An 18,647-nucleotide genomic window follows, 5' to 3' on the forward strand; every position below is an offset into this window, starting at 1 on the left:
AAGATCCATGAGGATTGTTACAGAAGATCTACAAAAGCAAAGGTGTTATTCCTATAAATTTTAATTAAAAAATCTAAAAAAAAAAAAATATGTCAAGTCACAATATGAAGGTAGAGGTAACCACCTTTTCGTGGTAGGCGCAAAATAGTAGCAGTAAGAACAGTAATAGACCTGAAAATAGAAGGCACAAATAGAGACCTATTACTGTCAATTGCAGTCACTGTCAAACCACTGGCCGTCCTGGTCAGTGTCTTATCATGAAGCAGGGTGTTTTGATGAACAAGCTGCCATCATTGGATGGATTGAAGTGGTAAAGGCAGCCAAAATTATACCCAGTGAGGGGGAGGAATAGCTCCCCTTGGACCTCTGAAACGCTGACCGTGGCACGAGAAAAGATCTCTTGGACAATAACCCAAGGTGGCAGACTTCTCTTGTCTGTACATTACTGGTTCTGAGGACCAAATAAAGCTTACCGCAGAACGTTAGCAAGTGGTTAGTGACTCTCCCTTCCAGTGTTGCCTGTCCAAGCCTGCTTGAAGCAGGTGCATGGGGTCCTTGAAATAGGGGATAACAATGATGAACACCTTGTCATTACCAAAGGATCTTCAATAAAGGGACGAAAAAAATAGGCAAGCCCTACTTCAAAGTAACCGCCCGAGGGGGCAACAGTAACCCAATAGCTATTTGGATATGGAGCTTTATAGCCTGGGCCTCGACTCAGTTTTGCGACGCTACCCATAGAAATAGTTATAACAGTAGCAATAATAATTCAAAACATTAGATAACAAAAATAATAGTAAAAAACTAATATAGTAAAAAAAAATAGTAATATAAATGATTAATAGTTAAAAAACAGAGAATTTTTAAAAAGCCTTGTTTTTATTTTAGAACCCAAATGTCTCCACCAAACTTACCGACACTCATCAATATTGCCTATCCTACCCCAAGTTCAGAAAATACCTTAAAAGCAAATCAAATGCCTTAAAATACCCCAATTATTAATACCTAACTAAGCCCCTTTTGAAAACTTACCCGAACAGAAATCCTTCTCATTGGAGAGTGATGATAGTTTGCCAAAGGCCTTTTGTTCAGCTTCTTCTAATCCAAGAAGATAGGGATTCTTCTGAGACTTTTCACCTTTATGTATTTCTACTTTACCTTCCCAGTATGATGTTTTCCCACTATCTTTACCTTTGTATAATGTACCCTCTTGAGGCATTGATCCGAGGCCACCCTTGAGGTCTACACAAACAAGCCTTGGGGTAAATGTTGTCTCTTTCTGAAAATGAACACAATTTTAGCAATATTCTGAGGTCGATTGTTTCCAAACTTTAGGTAGGGTAATGCACCTGTTACCGACTGGTTACCTTTTCACAAGCACTATATTACTAGTTTTTATTTTATCTTCAGTATTCTGTTAATTATTGCTAGTTACTTATGGCTTTTCGGCGTTGTTTAGCGTTACCAGTACGAGGTTCACTGAGAAAATCTACTTTGAAGCAACTAAAAGTTAGATGGCAATATTGTCTACTATATTTTCAAAATTCTATGTGCGTGTACTTTACAACCGCATATCTTTCATGAATTCTTTTAAGCTGTTCGCCAGACTATCCTTATTTAAAGTCAGAATCATATTCCTTTGTTGATAACTATACTATTAGGCTACTGAATATCAAAATCATCTGTCTCGCACGGCACAATGCCTGCCAAGTGGGGCATAAACACAACATATGACGAATAAGAGGCAAAGTTCTACCGTTGCCTGTAGTAAAGAGCCATAGGCCTTCAATCTATTATTTTTTTATTCCTACAGCCACTCCCCATGGAAGGGGTTGCCATAGAAACTTTGGGGGGGGGGCTCGTTCGATTGGAAATTGAAAGTTAGGGCGTCCTTTTTAAGAGTCAAAAGTAGCCGAAAGGCAACCTGTCCCTCACCTGCCATGCCCTTTTTAGCCGTTCTCATCCCAAAGGCATTAAATCGAAATTTTGAAATAACCATTGTGTTCAAAATATTCTAAAGGTGAAACAATTAAAATACTTTTGTCTTTTGCTACATTTGTGCAGCACTGAAAACTATAAATACTTTAAACTTCTTTTATAGTTATAACATTGAAAATATAAAATTCTTTTAAATAAAATCATGAATCTTGAATTGCTGAGATTTTCAGAAATTAATTTTATTATGTAGTAAAAATTCACTTTATTTCTATTATTTTTATCCCATCAACTTAATTATTAAAACGATTTTATTTTTCATCAATGTTTTGAAAATTAAAACCCATTATTCAAAATACATATAGGTTTGAAAACAAAATGACGCAATAGACTCTGGAAGGTTAACGATTATGGGGGGGGGGGGGAACCAAACTCCTGTTTGTACTAATTTCTGTTCGTTTTAAGTTTGACTTGAGTATTCATAATTTCTAATCGTTTTAGGATTTACTTATTTATCTATATCTGTATCTGTTATCTCTGTGTTTGATTGTTTATTTTAATTTCTGTTCGTTTTAGGTTTCATTTATTCGTTGATAGTAATTTCTGGTCGTTTTAAGTTTGAATTATTATAGGACGTCATTACTGCTCGTCTTAATTGTTAATTTAATTATCCTTGAAAGGTTTTTTTTGGGAGTTTGCTGATACATATCTATAATAATTTTTCGAATAAAAAAGAAATGAGTATGAGCAACATTTGCTCATGGTTACAGCCACAGTTTTAGCATCATCAAAAAAGGAAGATAAAATAAATACCCATTGCCCATAAAATACCCAATTCTGCTACCCAGGATAGCAGCATTTAAGACTTTATCATACGAAAAAACAACAACAAATGAATAAAAAACAGTATCCAGACATGCAAAAATTGTTATAATATACCTATGACATGATCAGATGCCCTAGCCTACTTGAATTACCAATGAGAAGCAGAATGATATGTCGTAATTTTTCATATTTTTTACATGTTTTAATATATGTATATATTCTCTTTTATGTTTTTTTGGAGTGTAAGCATTTAAATACAGTTGTGGAAAAAAAAATGGAATGCCTTGTCAGATTTTCATGTTTGACTTTATAAACTAATTTAATATTTCAGGTCTTGCGAACACATTTAAAGTTGAAACTAAAAAAATCAGCAAATTACATGCAAAATATAAGCAATTATGGAAAAATATTCAGATCACAAGAAGGGGTCAGACCTACATGAAAGCCTTCAAAATGGTAAGTAAGACATAAAACATCAAGATTATTTTTATGTTTGGCTTTATGAAGAAAATTTACATTTATGGACTTACAAACAGACATAAAGTTGAAGAATATTGTAAACTTGGATTTAGTTTTGAAGAAACTCGGCTTTAGAAGTAGCAACTGAAAGACCGATTTCATTCAGTCCGGAGCAAACAAAACCAACAGTATTCATAGTCATTTTGGATTATTAACTTGATAACTTACAACACTAAATGCTTGACAGAAGATATCCATCTTCTGTGAAAAAATCGGCAGTTTAATTGTAGCGGTTAGCAAAGCTACGTAACAGTTCATCCAATTTTCGACATATCTCCAAAAGACCTACCATCGGGGAATATACCTATTACGAGTTAAAATAAGAATTTGGAGAAAGTAGTTGCAGAACCTAAAGAATAACGATCAGATTTGATTTTTATGAGAGGCGGAGTTTCCAAAGGGGTATAAGAAACAACACATGTGATGCAAAAAACGCTTTATACAGCCAACCCAGGGTTCTCTTATCAAATAGTCCCTTATAATTTATGTTTCAAAAAATTAATTATAAGCTGTCTTTTCTACCTAATTTATGTTTCAAACGGAAGGTATTTATACTTAAGTGAACTGGAAGCGGACTGTATCAGCAAAGGCGGTCTCTGATCCAAAGACAAGAAAATTGGTTTTACCAACTGAAAGACAGATTTCATTTAGTCCAAGAGCAAACAAAACCAACAGCGTTCATTAGTGCTCCAAAATTATAGTGCTAATCATAGATTATAGTGCTAAATTAAGAATGCTGTCGGCATATCAAAAGTGACTTGCACCATTGTATGGCTGAACTAGGCATGGTAAAATGTATCAAGTGACAGCTCTGATAACGTTATTAAATACTAGGATTTAAAACAAAGCCTTGATCAACATCTCAGCGCATACGAATACGATTGCAAAGGTATCCATATTGAGGCCTTCTGATACAACTTCCACAGGCAAGTACACACAAATGGCTTAACTCTGCTTTTAAAGAGAGACAGAACTGTTTGACAGTGAAAAACAGAGTCAAAGGTCTTCAGCAGCTTCGATGGCGCAAACTACACGTTACTTTTTTGCATTTCAAGAATCGCTAGAAGAGCTTCATGGGCGATTGGCACGCCAAATCCTTCCAGAAAACCTAATTGGTTACAGTGGTGATCACACTTCTTGTTAATTTCATTATAAACTTCTTAATTAGCTTCCCAATCGTCAAACCTACGGCTATCAGTCTATATGAGCTGCGAGTATATATAGTTGTGTAACTTTCCACGTGACCAATTCGAACAGTCAGATTTCATTTTTACTGTCCTTGGTACTTCATGATGTACGGTGTAAACCATATGGTTTACGGTTTATATGGTCACAGATGTATAGGGTTGTGTAACTTTCCACTTGACCAAGATTTCATCAAATTTCATCAGATTTCATTTTACTGTCCTCAGAAAGTACAATCAGATTGCATTTTACTGTCCTTGGTACTTTATGATGTACGGTGTAAACCATATGGTTTATGGTTTATACGGTTACAGATATACATGGTTGTGTAAATTTCCAGTTAACAAATTAAAGCAATCGACTTTTATTGTTCCAAACCATGATACATCAAGATAGCCCCAAACAAAACACAGTCTTGGAATTAGAGCAACCACTCAAAGTCAGTCTTGGAACTGATCAGAGAGCCTCTAAGAATACTTATCAGTTAATCTCCCCCTTGATTCCTTTCAATAAAACTAGGACTTCAATATAGATAACAGTTAATACCCTTTTCGTACAATTCTCAAAGAGAATGCTAAAGAGCCAACTCTCTTTGCATACAGAGCATCTTAGGCACTCTTAGATTGAATCTCTCACTTTCACAGCTAATTTTAATGTACATTTATTGGGTTATCCCAAATGGTTTGGGCTGTGTTCACTGACTGCGTTGATGTTCTTTATAGTCCCTTTCTCAGAGTATTAGATCCATTTTTGAATGCTACTTTGGGAGGGAGATTCTCGCATTTAAACTGATCTATGACATTTTTCTTGATTTTTCTTGAACAAGCCTGTCTTAAATTAGTACTTGACCCAATACATATTTTACTGGAGCTCTAATTGAGTTTTACATATGTTTAAATTAATCGCTTTTACCATGTTCTGTGAAGTTAGGGTTATATACGTGGAAGTTGTTAAGGGAGTTGTAAGCTTGGTTGGCTGGCAGTGCCGTTTTATCTGTGCTTTTACTTAAATGGCTCGTTAGCCATATGGCTGACAGCTATGCTATCACAAATCACGTCCTCTAAAAAAGTGACACGGTAGTTACATCTTATTAATTCCTTCGTCGCCCTATAAAGAACCAATCTTCTGTTTTGGATGCTTTTGCTCAGTCATTTAGGGAATAGGCAGTATTTATCTGCATGACAATTAGATACACTTTTTTAACACTTTCAATAATTAAAAGCATTAAACTATTGGTACTAAATTTTAAAGTTGTAAAACATAATAATAAATAAAATTAACAAAATAATGATTACAAAATTAATAGAAAAATTGTAAAAAATAATTAAATATTACTTAATAATTTAATTGAAATAATAATTTTACAAAAAATGACTTTAAAATAATACAGCCAAGGAATTCATGCATCCAATCAAATCAGATTTGAGACTGATTGAAGAGCCTCTGTAAATCTATATCAGCCAATATCAGAATAACTTTGAGCTATCAATCTGTCTTGCTGGATCAAGAACTTCAATACACGTGACAATTACTTATATCAGTCAGTAAGAAGAACTGATTCTGATTTCATATACAATATCTGGAAAACTGTTTTGGTTTATCCTAAGTGGCTTGAACTGCTTTTACTGGCTGCACTGAGGTTCTTGACAATTCCTTTCTTAGAGTGTTTAATCCAATTTTGAATTTCACTTTTGGAGGGAGATTTACATATTCGAACTGGTGCGTTCGTACATCCTTAGTATAGGAATTAGATGCATTGTCACATCCCAGAGGTAGGTAAGGCCTATGTCTTTAAAGTACACATTGGATGTCAACATAAACATTGAGTCCTTGCTACATTATTATTAAACAAACAGCAAGATGGTTCAGAAGCACATTTTTTGCTTGTCGGATGTTCCAAAAGTATTGGTACCCCCAGCTTGGAGTAAATGTTTCCGTAATATTCGTTCTTCCTTTTATGTGTGCTAACCTGTATATTAAGCTAAAATCAGAAGATGCCTTTTTGGTAAAACCCCGATTCGGTTTTTAGTTTGGCAAGAGGAGTTCTGTCCTTTTCTTTTTATATAAATATATTTATAAAAAATGTTAATTGTTCGTAATGATCGTTTAGATTGGCTTGAGAATAATCCATTGAGTGTTTCGGATTCAGGATTCGGGGTACTTCACAGGAATTTTGATATGGGGGTAGATGATGTTTTTCCGAAGGTTAATTATAAGTGGCCAGTTGATTTACATACTAGACTGGCACCGGATGAACTTGGCATTTTTCATCTGAATTGTCAGGGGTTAAATAGTACATTGGATTATTTGTCGGAGCTGTGTATGCTATCTGATTTTCATATTCTTGCACTTACTGAAACATGGTTAAGGAATAATAATTCTGGACTATTGGATATTTTAAATTATAATATGCATGTTAAGAGCCATACTCACCATCAGCATGGAGGACTTGCCCTGTATATTAGAACTGATTTGAATGTGAAGGTTAGGGATGATTTGTCCGTTAATAGAGAGATAATTTTTGAGTGTTTTGTTGCGGAGGATGATAAGAATGGTGACCCATTTTTTATTGCTGTTTGTTACCGCCCCCCTTCAGCTAGTGTAGATTGTTATTTAGAATTATTAAAGCAACAAATGGACCTTCTAACTCGTAAGAACATGCCGTGTTTTGTGTGTGGAGATTTTAACATTGATTTGAAATTGTTAGCATCTAACTTAAAAGCCCTGAATTTTTTGAATTTAATGTTAGGTTATGGGATGCATCCTGCTGTAAATATTTGTACTAGAGTGACGGAGTCATCTTCATCTCTAATTGATAATGTATTTTTAAATGTTCCCCATGATTCGTCGAGTGTTGTGTTAAATGATGTTTCGGATCGCTTTGGTTTGGCAATATTAGTTCCGGGTATATTGAAGAATATTAATATTAACAATGATGCTCACCCTAAGCCTAAGAAATTATTAGTTGATTCAAATACTATTTCAAGATTTAAGCTTAGGATAGAACAGTTAGATTTTAAATTTTTACAAGAACAATTAGATTTAAATTTGAAGTTTGAGCTTTGGTATGGTAAGATTAAGGATATGTTTTTGGAATGTTGTGAAGTGTCAGGAATACAGAAGAGAAGGTTGTCTCCGAATAAACCTTGGATTACAAAGAGTTTGTTACAGTCAATTAATAGAAGACTTTTTTTTATATAAGTTGTCAACAAGGAGCAATGATCCTCATGATAAAGGAATATATAGAGTTTATAATAGTAGGTTAAATGCTGTACTCCGACAGGCAAAGGTAGAATATTATAAAGTTAAGCTTAAAAAAGTTGAGGGTAACCCAAGTAAGACTTGGAAATGAATTAAGTCGGTGACTTGCCCTGGTAGCGTCTTGGTCCGTCCAGATAGTATAGGAATGAATAATAATGTTGTAGATGAGATGTGTAATCACTTCGCTACTATTGGGCAGCGTGTGTCATATCGGTGCCAGTATTTGATCAGGATGGAGATTTTCGTCAGTTCCTACCTGAAGATTGTGATGTGTCTGCGTACCTTAAATCTGTAACTATTGATGAATTATTTAATGTTATACAAAATAAGAAAAATGGTGCATCAAGAGGCGATTTTATTTCATTAAAGGTTTTGAAGTCGATTTTACCTTTTATATCTAGTCATTTTTTAGGAATGATAAATAATTGTTTAAAAGCTGAAATATTTCCCGATTGTCTAAAGTGCGCGAATGTTATCCCGATATAATAGTCCTAGCAGAGAGACTATTATCAGTAGAATCCATGCTACAGATGGGATTGGACCATGATGAAGACAGATAGATGAAGGTTATTGCAATTTTTTTCAAATTTTTCAGTTTCCATTTAACAAAATATTTGAAACTGAGAAGAATGTTGAGCAGATCATAGATGAGACTCAGCTAAAATCCAAAACAAAGTTTGGCAGCTTCTTGAAGATTTCAGATTTGAGGGAAACCAGGACAGGGCAGTTTAGATGACCCTTTACAAGATGATAACTTATATGTTTTCTAATAGTTTGACTGTCATGTTCATGCTTTGGCTATCAGCACACTCAATCATCGCAATAGCAAAGAATTACCTGCAGTGTCTGTCCCTCTTGGAAAAGTACATCATGGTTTACACTAGAGGAAGCTTGGTGCTTTCTATCAGTATTGTAAATGAAATTATCCTCCTGAATGTTCCAAAAGTGAGAACCAATATGGTTTGAGTACCCACCAATTTGCAATGTGATTATTTCGCCCATCTTGTTTTGCTAGTTGTAAAACCGAATTGTAAATATTTGGATTCACTTAGTACCTAGAAACAAAAAAGAAAAATTGAAAGAACTATGCCAATTTTCTGCTTAAAATTAAATTTTAAGCTACTAATGGATAATTATATTCTGATCTTTCAAACAACTTGAGAAGCTTCAAAAGGTAAATAATAATTATTATTATTGGAGTTTATATGATAAGTTTCTAGGATGATTCCCCTAGAAAATTTCCCCATGGACAATTCCCCTGCAGAAAGTTTACCCCAGATAAAATCACTGCCTGAAAAATTCCTCCCCCTTCTCTGAAATTAAAAGTGAGCAATAGAAGGGAAAGTAAGACAAATAAAAAGAATGAAGAAAAGAAAGGGTTTTGGTATAATCATATACCAAAATATAAGAACAATATTTGGTGTATAGAATTTATGTCCTTAGTATTTATTTTTATATTTTTATTCCCTTTTATTCTTTATTATTTGAAAAAAACTACGTTTTCTAAAGAGTTAAAGAGGCTGAGTTACAAGGTCGCACCTTAAAACGTACAGGGATTGGGAGGCAAAGTTGGGGAGCTGCCGCCACCCAAACCCCCCGCTTTTGCATCCTTTAAATAAAAAAAAAAAATTTTAAACTGAAAGTAAGGAGCGACATTAAATCTTAACACGAACAGAAATTATTCCATATATGAAAGGGGCTGTCCCCTCCTCAACACCTCACTCTTCACGCTAAAGTTTAACTTTCTTACAAATCTATTTTTTTTTTAAACAATAAAAACTTTAGCGTAAAGAGCGAGGCGTTGAGGAGGGCACAGCCCCTTTCATATACGGAATAATTTCCGGCCCAGTTTACCCCATGAAGATAAAGTCGGAGGAGGATGAAATTTTGCAAGTTTCTTAGTTTGAGCTTGGGCTACAAAATGCGATTACCGCCGTCTCTCTGCGACCTCTAGGACCTGAAATCGCTTAACATTGTGGTGGGTCGCCTCTTTATAGAGGCACAAGTGTGCCTCCTTGACTTCATTTTTTGGGGGGACCAGGGGTTGAGTCATTGCAGCAGGGTAAAATAAATGTTAAAAAAAAATAATTTTCTAGCTTATTTGACATAATGAGTTCAGTCTGCTTCAAAATTGTTGGGTTCAGAGTCAGAGATTGACTCCAAAATATTAAAAAAAAAAATATATATAAAAAAAAAACTTCTGATGACCACCTAGTGGAAATTTTCTTGATTACTAAGGTCAACTGGTATGACAGGTGACACTAATTTCGTGTTTCTAATTTATTTTCTTTAGCCTTTATCTTAACCTGCTATGTTAACTCAACCCTCACAATCACACACAAAACAAGGAGTAAGAATATCTTTTCCCCATTTTTTATATATATTTTTTTAGGGCTCATTGCATAAAAAAATTGTCTGAGAAGATCAGAAGTGTCATTTTTAGGTTACCAAATATATTAGAGAGCAACTATCCTCCATCATATGCCCCTTTTCCCCTATAAACCTTTGCATAGCCATATAATTCAGCATATATTATAGGTCAAATGACTATGCTTTTAGGGATGACATGACAACCCATAGTCCCTAGGGAAAGGGCTGTAAGTTATGCAATTTGCCTGCTTCACATAGGCCCATAGTATTTTTATTTAGAAATATATATTTTTTTTTGGGGGGGGGAGGGATTTTCTGCAGGGTGTCTTACATAGGAGGATTAAAACTTAAAATAGACAGAAGCTATTCTGTATATGAGGGGGGGGCTGCCCCTTCCTCAATTCTCACTCTTTACACTAAAATTTGACTTTTTGTCAAAATGTTTCAAGAAGCTCAAACACAAGGGCTGTTGAATTTTAATGAGAAGTATTTTTGAAGAACTTTAAGACTTTAGTGTAAAGAGTGAGGGTTAAAGAAGGAACAGAACCCTTTATATAAACAATAATTTCTGTTCATTATGAGTTTTAACTTTGCTTCTTACTTTCAGTTGAAAAAATTATTTTATTTTATGACATTAGATTAGATTATGATGACATTAGATTACAAAATTATTTTATTTTATGGTCTAGATTATGATGGCTTTAAACAATTAGTTTCAGTTTACTTACAAAAATATTTCTTAGAGCTACAAGAACAAATAGACAGGGTCCCAAGCAGATATATGGTGTTTTTATTAGATTTTAATGCCCAGATCAGTAGAAATAGGGATAGAGGGTATACTAGCCTAGGTAAATTTGGTGTAAGAAAAGAAATCAGCAATGGGTATAGAGTGCTGCAATTATGTAGGTACAACAATCTTGTCATAACCAGTACAGTGTTTGGTCATAAAATGGCCCTAAAGTTAACATGATATTCACGTGAAGGTAAAACAGCAAACCTTGATTTTTTTTTTTTGTAAACCAAAGACTGGCAGGGTATATAGGACCATGAGCGCCCACAGGCTGAATTCCAGGGGGGGGGGCTTACCTGGTCTAATTGGCAGTTTTAATGATATATAATAGAAATATCAAAACAAAAATATAAAAAATAAGGCAGCATCATTCAGCCAGGAGGGGGCTGCCACCCCTCCTGCCCCCCCCTTATGGGCGCCCGTGGATAGGACTGATTTTATTCATGTTAAAAGTAAAGACTACCATCTACTAGTATCTTGGGTTAATTTGAAGCTGAAATTCAGGAACGGTAACTGCATTTTAGGAAACTACGACGTTGGTAGACTCCAGGATGAGAATCTGAGAGAAACTGTCCAGGACAATTGAACACTCAACTGGAGAGTTTAAAGTTTGACAATGCAGAAGATGGATAAAATAATTCTAGGAAAATAATTTCTGAAGGTGCTGATCATGTCTTAGGGAAGAAAGTTAGAAACACAGCTAGAAACATTAGTGAAAAAAAAATTATTTTAACAAAGAGGAGATACTTGTACAAGAACTATCTGAGGGATATCATATGAAAATAAGAGGAATGTAAAAAAAAAGTAAAGAAAGCATTAAGATGTAAACTAAGCAGGTTCTGAAGTGGACGACATGCATAAATAGCCAAAGATCTGGAAGATGTGGCTAGATGACAGAATAGCAAAATATTGTACTGGCATGTTAATAAATTGAGAGGGACTAGTCAATCTGGAATTTTCCTAGTTAGAGATAGGCACAGGGCCACAATTAGTGATAAGGAAAGGGCAGAAGAGAGATAGGCAGAATATTTTGAGTATGTGCTAGACCAGGATAAAGTTACAAAAAAAGGTATAGAGGAGAATAAAAGTTTTTGACACCTTGGATGTGAAGGAAGATTTTCTGAGGAAAATTAGTGACAGTACTAGAAGAATTAAAAATAATAAGGCTCCAGGGACTGATAAGGTAGTAAATGGGTTTCTTAAATATGATGGCTGTGAGGTTAGAAATAAGTTACTGAAGATTATGAATATGATTTTTGAAAAAGGGAAAGTAACAAGAAACTTTAGGAAAACCATTATCAAACCCCTATACAAGAAGGGTGATAAGAGTGAGTATGGTAATTATAGCGGCATTAGCCTGTTTTTCTTCTGATTGATGAAAGGCCTTATCTTTGTATACCAGACAAATACATTAAAGTGATTAATGATTTGTACAAGAACAACACTGATGCAGTTAGGGCAGGAAATGAGGTTAGTAGCAGGTTTTGTATTAAATCAGGAGTTAAGTGGGGATCTCCATTTATATAGATCATTTTGATTGACTTAGTCTTAAGAAGCACAGCAAAGGCAAGGAAGAATACAGAATCAAATGGAGAAATAAAACTTTTCTGGACTTGGATTATACTGATTATTTAAGCATCATAGATGAAAGTGTGAGCAAAATGAAAGAACTTTTAGAAGTTTTACAAGTTAAGAATGCAAGAATAGGTTTGGAAATACATATAAAGAAGACTAAGTAGCTAGGAATATGTGAAGATGAAAAGGTGATGTTGGGTAACAAAAAGATTAAGCAAGTGGACAGCTTCACTTTACTAGGTAGTGTTATTAGTAAAGATGGTAGGTGCAGTAAAGATGTTAAAAGTAGAACAGCAAAAGCCAAGGGAGTTTTATCACAGTTGAAAAATGTTTGGAAGAATAGGAAGATAAGTCTCTGAACCAATATTATAATACTGGAAGCATGAGCACCCATAGGCTCAATTCCAGGGGGACTTACCTGGTCTAATTGGCATTTTAATGATTAATTAAAAAAAAAATTCCACAAAATAAGTTTTTCAAAGAAAAATAAAGAACTCCATTAAACAAAAATGAGCGAAAATAAAATCAAATAATCTACCAGCATACAACTACCACAAATCAGTATCGATAAATAAATGAAACCCAAAACAAACAGAAATTACAATATTTAACCGAGTCAAACTCAAAACAGAGAACATAATTTGCACTTTACTGAAAAAATATAAATGTTTTTACTTTTATAACTTTAATAAATCAAATAATATTAACATTTTGGTTACTAAATATCAGTATATTTATGTTCTGGCCTTGGGAAGGCATAGGGGTTTTGAGCCCAACTTATGTTAATTTCTGCTCGTTTTGAGTTTGACTCAGTTATTTATTGTAATTTCTGTTCGTTTTGGGTGGGTTTCATTTATTTATCAATGCTGTTTTGTGGTAGTTTCACTCTTGGTAGATTATTTGATTTTATTTTCGCTCATTTTTTGTTTAATAGAGTTTTTTAATTTTCTTTGAAAAACTTATTTTGTGGAAAAAGTTTTTTAATGAATTTCTATTCGTTTTATATTGACATAGTCTTTTCAGGGAAAAAGAAAATTATACTTTAAATATTTTCGTTTTTTTAAGAATTTATAGTTTGGCCTGCTATTTGTATACCGGAGAAAAATTTTCAGCAATTTTTAACAACATATACCCTTTTAAAAATCTGCACACAAATAGTAGTGTTTAATTTAGTTTCATACCTCCTATAGTTCATCTGAAATAGAAAGCTTGATACCATTCACAAAAAATCTCTTTACTTTCTTTGATAGCTTGGATGCAATTATGCTATTTTTATTTAAGTACATTTTAAGAGCAGAAGTAGCACTGAAAATTTGTTCGTAATGTCCTCAGTCTTTCTTGAGGTACTACTGACATGTCTTAGTGGGAATAAACATCATCACAGTGCATTTTGATTTAATCTTAAGGCAACATTTAGTTTTTAAACATAAAGGTAAATGGGAGGGTGGGCGTAGGAGCGAGATTAGTTTCCCTCCAATCACTTTCAACTATTAAAAAAGGCATCAGCCCTTTCTAATTTCAATCGAATGAGCCCTTTTCGAAGTTCCTACAACAGTTCCTTCAATACGAAGTGCCCTGGTCTAAACAACAAAAATAAATTATACCCACATCAATCTTTGCTATAAAAATGTCAAGCCTTCCAATCACTTTCGACTATTAAAAAGGGCACTAGTCCTTTTGATTTTCAATTGAATGAGCCCTTTTTTAGTTTCTATGACAATGCTTTCTGTAAACTTTTTATATGCCCCAAGGGCATAAATTACAACACTTACCCAAAGGGCTGTGAGGGTGGTTGTCATCCTCTAAGGCCTAATTTCCAGAGCTTTCGACTACGTTAAACAAAATGGCTATCTAAAAATTTTGATTGGAAGTGTCTGGGAAAATGGTGGGCGTGAAAGGGGCGTTAGTTGCTCTCCAGTCACTTTCAACTATTAAATAAGTCACTAGCCCTTTGAATTTCCAATTGAATGAGCCTTTTTTGAAGTTTCTACAACAAAGCTTTCTATAAAAACTTATATGCCCCCAGGACATAACTTATAACCCTTGCCCTGAGGGCTGCGGGGGGGGGGATGTCTTCCTCAAAAACATAATTTCTATCTACAAAAACCAACAAAAAGAAAAATCTCAAAAAAAACAAACAAACGAGACTATGGCCAGTGGAGAGAAAAGAAAAGACAAATGCAAAAACAACGTGGATATTTCGCCTGTATTCAAACAAGGCGTCTTCAGCACTTAAAGAAACAACAAGAATAACAGGATGAAAAAAAAAACAATATAAAACTAAAAACCAATAAAACCCCCACCAAAAAAAATGTACAATTGGCGCAAACTGATCCACGTAGGGAAAAGATGCTATTATTATAGAGTTACTTCAGTGAGGACATCCGAGTAACTGAGGAAAAATAAAAAAACTGTAAATTACTTTAATTACTCTGTTCCGAAATAATACTTCTGTTAGCTATTACTGAAGCAAATCGTTTTGGTCTAGCAGGTAAAATAGTCCCCTGGTGATTATTTAAAATCTTAACTCCCTTATTGACAGTTGATTCACTCTTTAGAAGGTTATCATAAATTGGGTCAATAATTAAATTACCTGTGTCCCTATTTATCGAAAGATTAGCAAACATATGTTTTTTTTTAATTTGTATTGCTTCCCTCGCCCATTGAGTGTAACCCTTATCATTTGAAATAGCTAAGGCTTCATCAAATTTTACAAAATGATCTGGTTGAAAACAAATATGCTCTGCTAAACCTGAAACAAAAGTTTCTGGAGGCTTGCTTAATTCTAGGGTTTTTTCAATTGAATTTCGGTGTTCAATAAACCTTTCAACAAATTGTTGGTGAGTCCTACCAATATAGAACTTCCCACAAGAACACGGAATTTTATACACCCCACTTACTAAATTTCCCCGGGTTAAATCCTTACCAGAACTAAAAAAACTACCCATTGGCCTCAACGATTGGAAACATGTATCAATACCAAATTTACGTAAAACCTGTGAAAGTTTTTCACCCAAACCAGGTACATATGGTAATGGAATGTAACTTTCTGATGCATCTGAATCTAAAGACTGAGACGCTCCGATAACCCCACTATTATGTATAACCCTTCTATTCTCAATTATTGTGTCAATGAACTTATTTGGGTAACTATTAAAAAACAAAATATCCCTCAAGTATAACAATTCTGAATCCAGAAATTCCTGGGAACAAATTCTAAACGCTCTATCCACTAGTGAAATTACAACCCCCCTTTTCACCAACACAGGGTGGCAAGAATGAAAATTTAAATACCTATCATTGTTCGTTGTTTTTTTGTAAATCGAGAAAAGTATATGGAGATCCCTTTTGATCAATAAAATATCCAGAAAAGCTAATTTATTGTTATCTTCAAACTCGACTGTAAATTTAATATCATTATCAAAACTATTTAAATGCTTACAAAATAGGTCTAAGGAGTCCAATCCATGTTTCCAAATGCACACCACATCATCCATGAACCCACCCCAGAAGCAAGGGGAGATTCTAAAACTGTGTATAGCGGAGGTTTCAATGGTATCTGTGAAAAGATTTGCCGATAAAGAAGAAAGAGAAGCCCCTTTAGGTTAGCCCAAATTTTGTCTATAAATCTCCCCTCTAACGCTAAAATACAAAGAAAATTCATTTGTTAGTATAATTAGTCTCATAATGACTTGAGTATCCAAACTAGATAAAGTCACTTATTGTATTAAATGATAGTGTTTTTCTAATTTATTTCTTAAAATGTCCTCGCATCTTTTTAAATCGCAATTTGAATACATGGACACAACATCGAAACTGCAAAGAATTGAACTGTCCTCCAACGTGAAATTTTGCAATTTATTAGTAAAATCAGTCGAATTTTTTAAATATGATTTTTGTGTTCTCAAAAGTGGACGCAATGCTACCGACAACCATTTTCCTAATTTTGAAACAGGTGACGGAAAATTTGACACAATGGGGCGGAGGGGGGCTCCAGTCTTATGAATCTTAGGTAGACCATAGATCTTGGGTGCCGAACAACCCCTAGGATAATATTTGTTATAAAACTGTGGGGTAATGTGAAAATTATTTTTCATTGACTCCAATTCCTTTCTTGTTGATTTTACATATTTATCTGTAGGATCAAAATCAAGTTTTTTGTATGTAATAGTGTCAGAAATAATGGATTTCATTTGATTATTATAGTCTTCAGTGTTCATAATTACAATCGTGCTTCCCTTATCGGCTCTGGTGATAGTAAGGAATTTATCCTTTTTCAAATATGAAAGTATTTTAATGTCATTTTTTTGTGAAATGTCTTTACCAATTAAACTCATATTAAAGGTGTTTAGTTTTCTTACGATCTCGGCTCTAAGTTCTTGAGGATTATCAATTTTATCAATAGAAACCAAAGCACCCGACTCTACCATTAAAATTATTTTTGGATACGGGGTTAGTCTTGAAAACAGGACTTAGAACACTTCGGAAAAACTGTCTCCTGTGGACTTTTAAGAAGTTTAGAAGGCACATTCTTATGTTTTCCAAAACCAATCTCCTATTCAAAAGTAATTTCAAAGGTGGAATCAGGAATTATGGCTTCTATAGATAAAGTTGAAACTCCTCAAGAACTTCGAGCCGAGATCGTAAGAAAACTAAACACCTTTAATATGAGTTTAATTGGTAAAGACATTTCACAAAAAATGACATTAAAGTACTTTCAGATTTGAAAAAGGATAAATTCCTTACTATCATCAGAGCCGATAGGGGAAACACGATTGTAATTATGAACACTGAAGACTATAATAATGAAATGAAGTCCATTATTTCTGACACTATTACATACAAAAAACTTGATTTTGATCCTACAGATAAATATGTAAAATCAACGAGAAAGGAATTGGAGTAAATAAAAATAATTTTCACATTACCCCACAGTTTTATAACAAATATTATCCTAGGGGTTGTTCGGCACCCAAGATCTATGGTCTACCTAATATTCATAAGACTGGCGCCCCCCTCCGCCCCATTGTGTCAAAGTTCCTGTCACCTTTTTCAAAATTAGGAAAATGGCTGTCGGTAGCATTGCGTCCACTTTTGAGAACACAAAAATCATATTTAAAAAATTCGACTGATTTTACTAATAAATTGCAAAATTTCACGTTGGAGGACAGTTCAATTCTTTGCAGTTTCGATGTTGTGTCCATGTATTCAAATTGCGATTTAAAAAGGTGCGAGGACATTTTAAAAAGTAAATTAGAAAAACACTTTGATTTAATACAATATGTGACTTTAGCCAGTTTGGATACTGAAGTCATTATGAGGCTAATTACCCTAGTAAATGAATTTTCTTTTTATTTTGGTTTTAGAGGGGAGTTTTATAGACAAATTTTTGGGTTACCTATGGGGGCTTCTCTTTCTCCTTTATTGGCAAATCTTTTCATAGATGCCATTGAAACCTCTGCTATACACAGTTTTAGAATCTCCCCTTGCTTCTGGGGTAGGTTCATGGATGATGTGGTGTGCATTTGGAAACATGGATTGGACTCCTTAGACCTATTTTGTAAACATTTAAATAGTTTTTATAATAATATTAAATTTACAGTTTAGTTTGAGGATAATAATAAATTACCTTTTATGGATATTTTATTAATTAAAAGGGATCTCCATTTACTTTTCTCGATTGACATAAAACCAACACACAATGATAGGTATTTAAATTTTCATTCTTCCCACCCTCTTTTGGTGAAAAGGGGGGTTGTAATTTCACTAGTGGATAGAGCCTTTAGAATTTGTTCCCAGGAATTTCTGGATTCATAATTATTATACTTGAGGGATATTTTGTTTTGTAATAATTACCCAATTAAGTTCATTGACAAAATAATTGCAAATAGATGTGTTAAACATGATAGGAGGGTTATTGGGGTATCTCAGTCTTTAGATTTAGATGTATCAAAAAGTTTCATTTCATTACCATATGTACCTGGTTTGGGTGAAAAACTTTCACGGGTTTTATGTAAATTTGGTATTGATACATGTTTCCAATCGCTGAGGCCAATGGGTAGTTTTTTTTTAGTTCTGGTAAGGATTTAACCCGGGGAAATTTAGTAAGTGGGGTGTATAAAATTCCGTGTTCTTGTGGGAAGTTCTATATTGGTAGGACTCACCAACAATTTGTTGAAAGGTTTAT

General features: G+C 34.1%; 1 protein-coding gene across 4 annotated transcripts in view; it reads right to left on the reverse strand.

Annotated features, from left to right (window-relative positions):
- The window catches only part of LOC148941667 (protein misato homolog 1-like), a 179,924-nt gene that overhangs the window by 97,009 nt on the left and 64,268 nt on the right, over window positions 1–18,647 (reverse strand). For all 4 annotated transcript variants that reach the window (XM_089104394.1, XM_089104395.1, XM_089104396.1 and 1 more), the window contains 2 exons: window positions 8,563–8,780; window positions 1,033–1,279 (listed from right to left, as the gene is read on the reverse strand). In XM_089104394.1, the coding sequence (XP_088960520.1) occupies window positions 1,033–1,279; window positions 8,563–8,727 (412 nt within the window). In that variant the 5' untranslated portion in view covers window positions 8,728–8,780. The remainder of the gene's footprint in view (window positions 1–1,032; window positions 1,280–8,562; window positions 8,781–18,647) is intronic.

The sequence above is a fragment of the Artemia sp. Qi Xiang Cuo genome, chromosome 18, assembly GCF_049724085.1.
Source record: "Artemia sp. Qi Xiang Cuo chromosome 18, ASM4972408v1, whole genome shotgun sequence".
NCBI lineage: Eukaryota > Metazoa > Arthropoda > Branchiopoda > Anostraca > Artemiidae > Artemia > Artemia sp. Qi Xiang Cuo.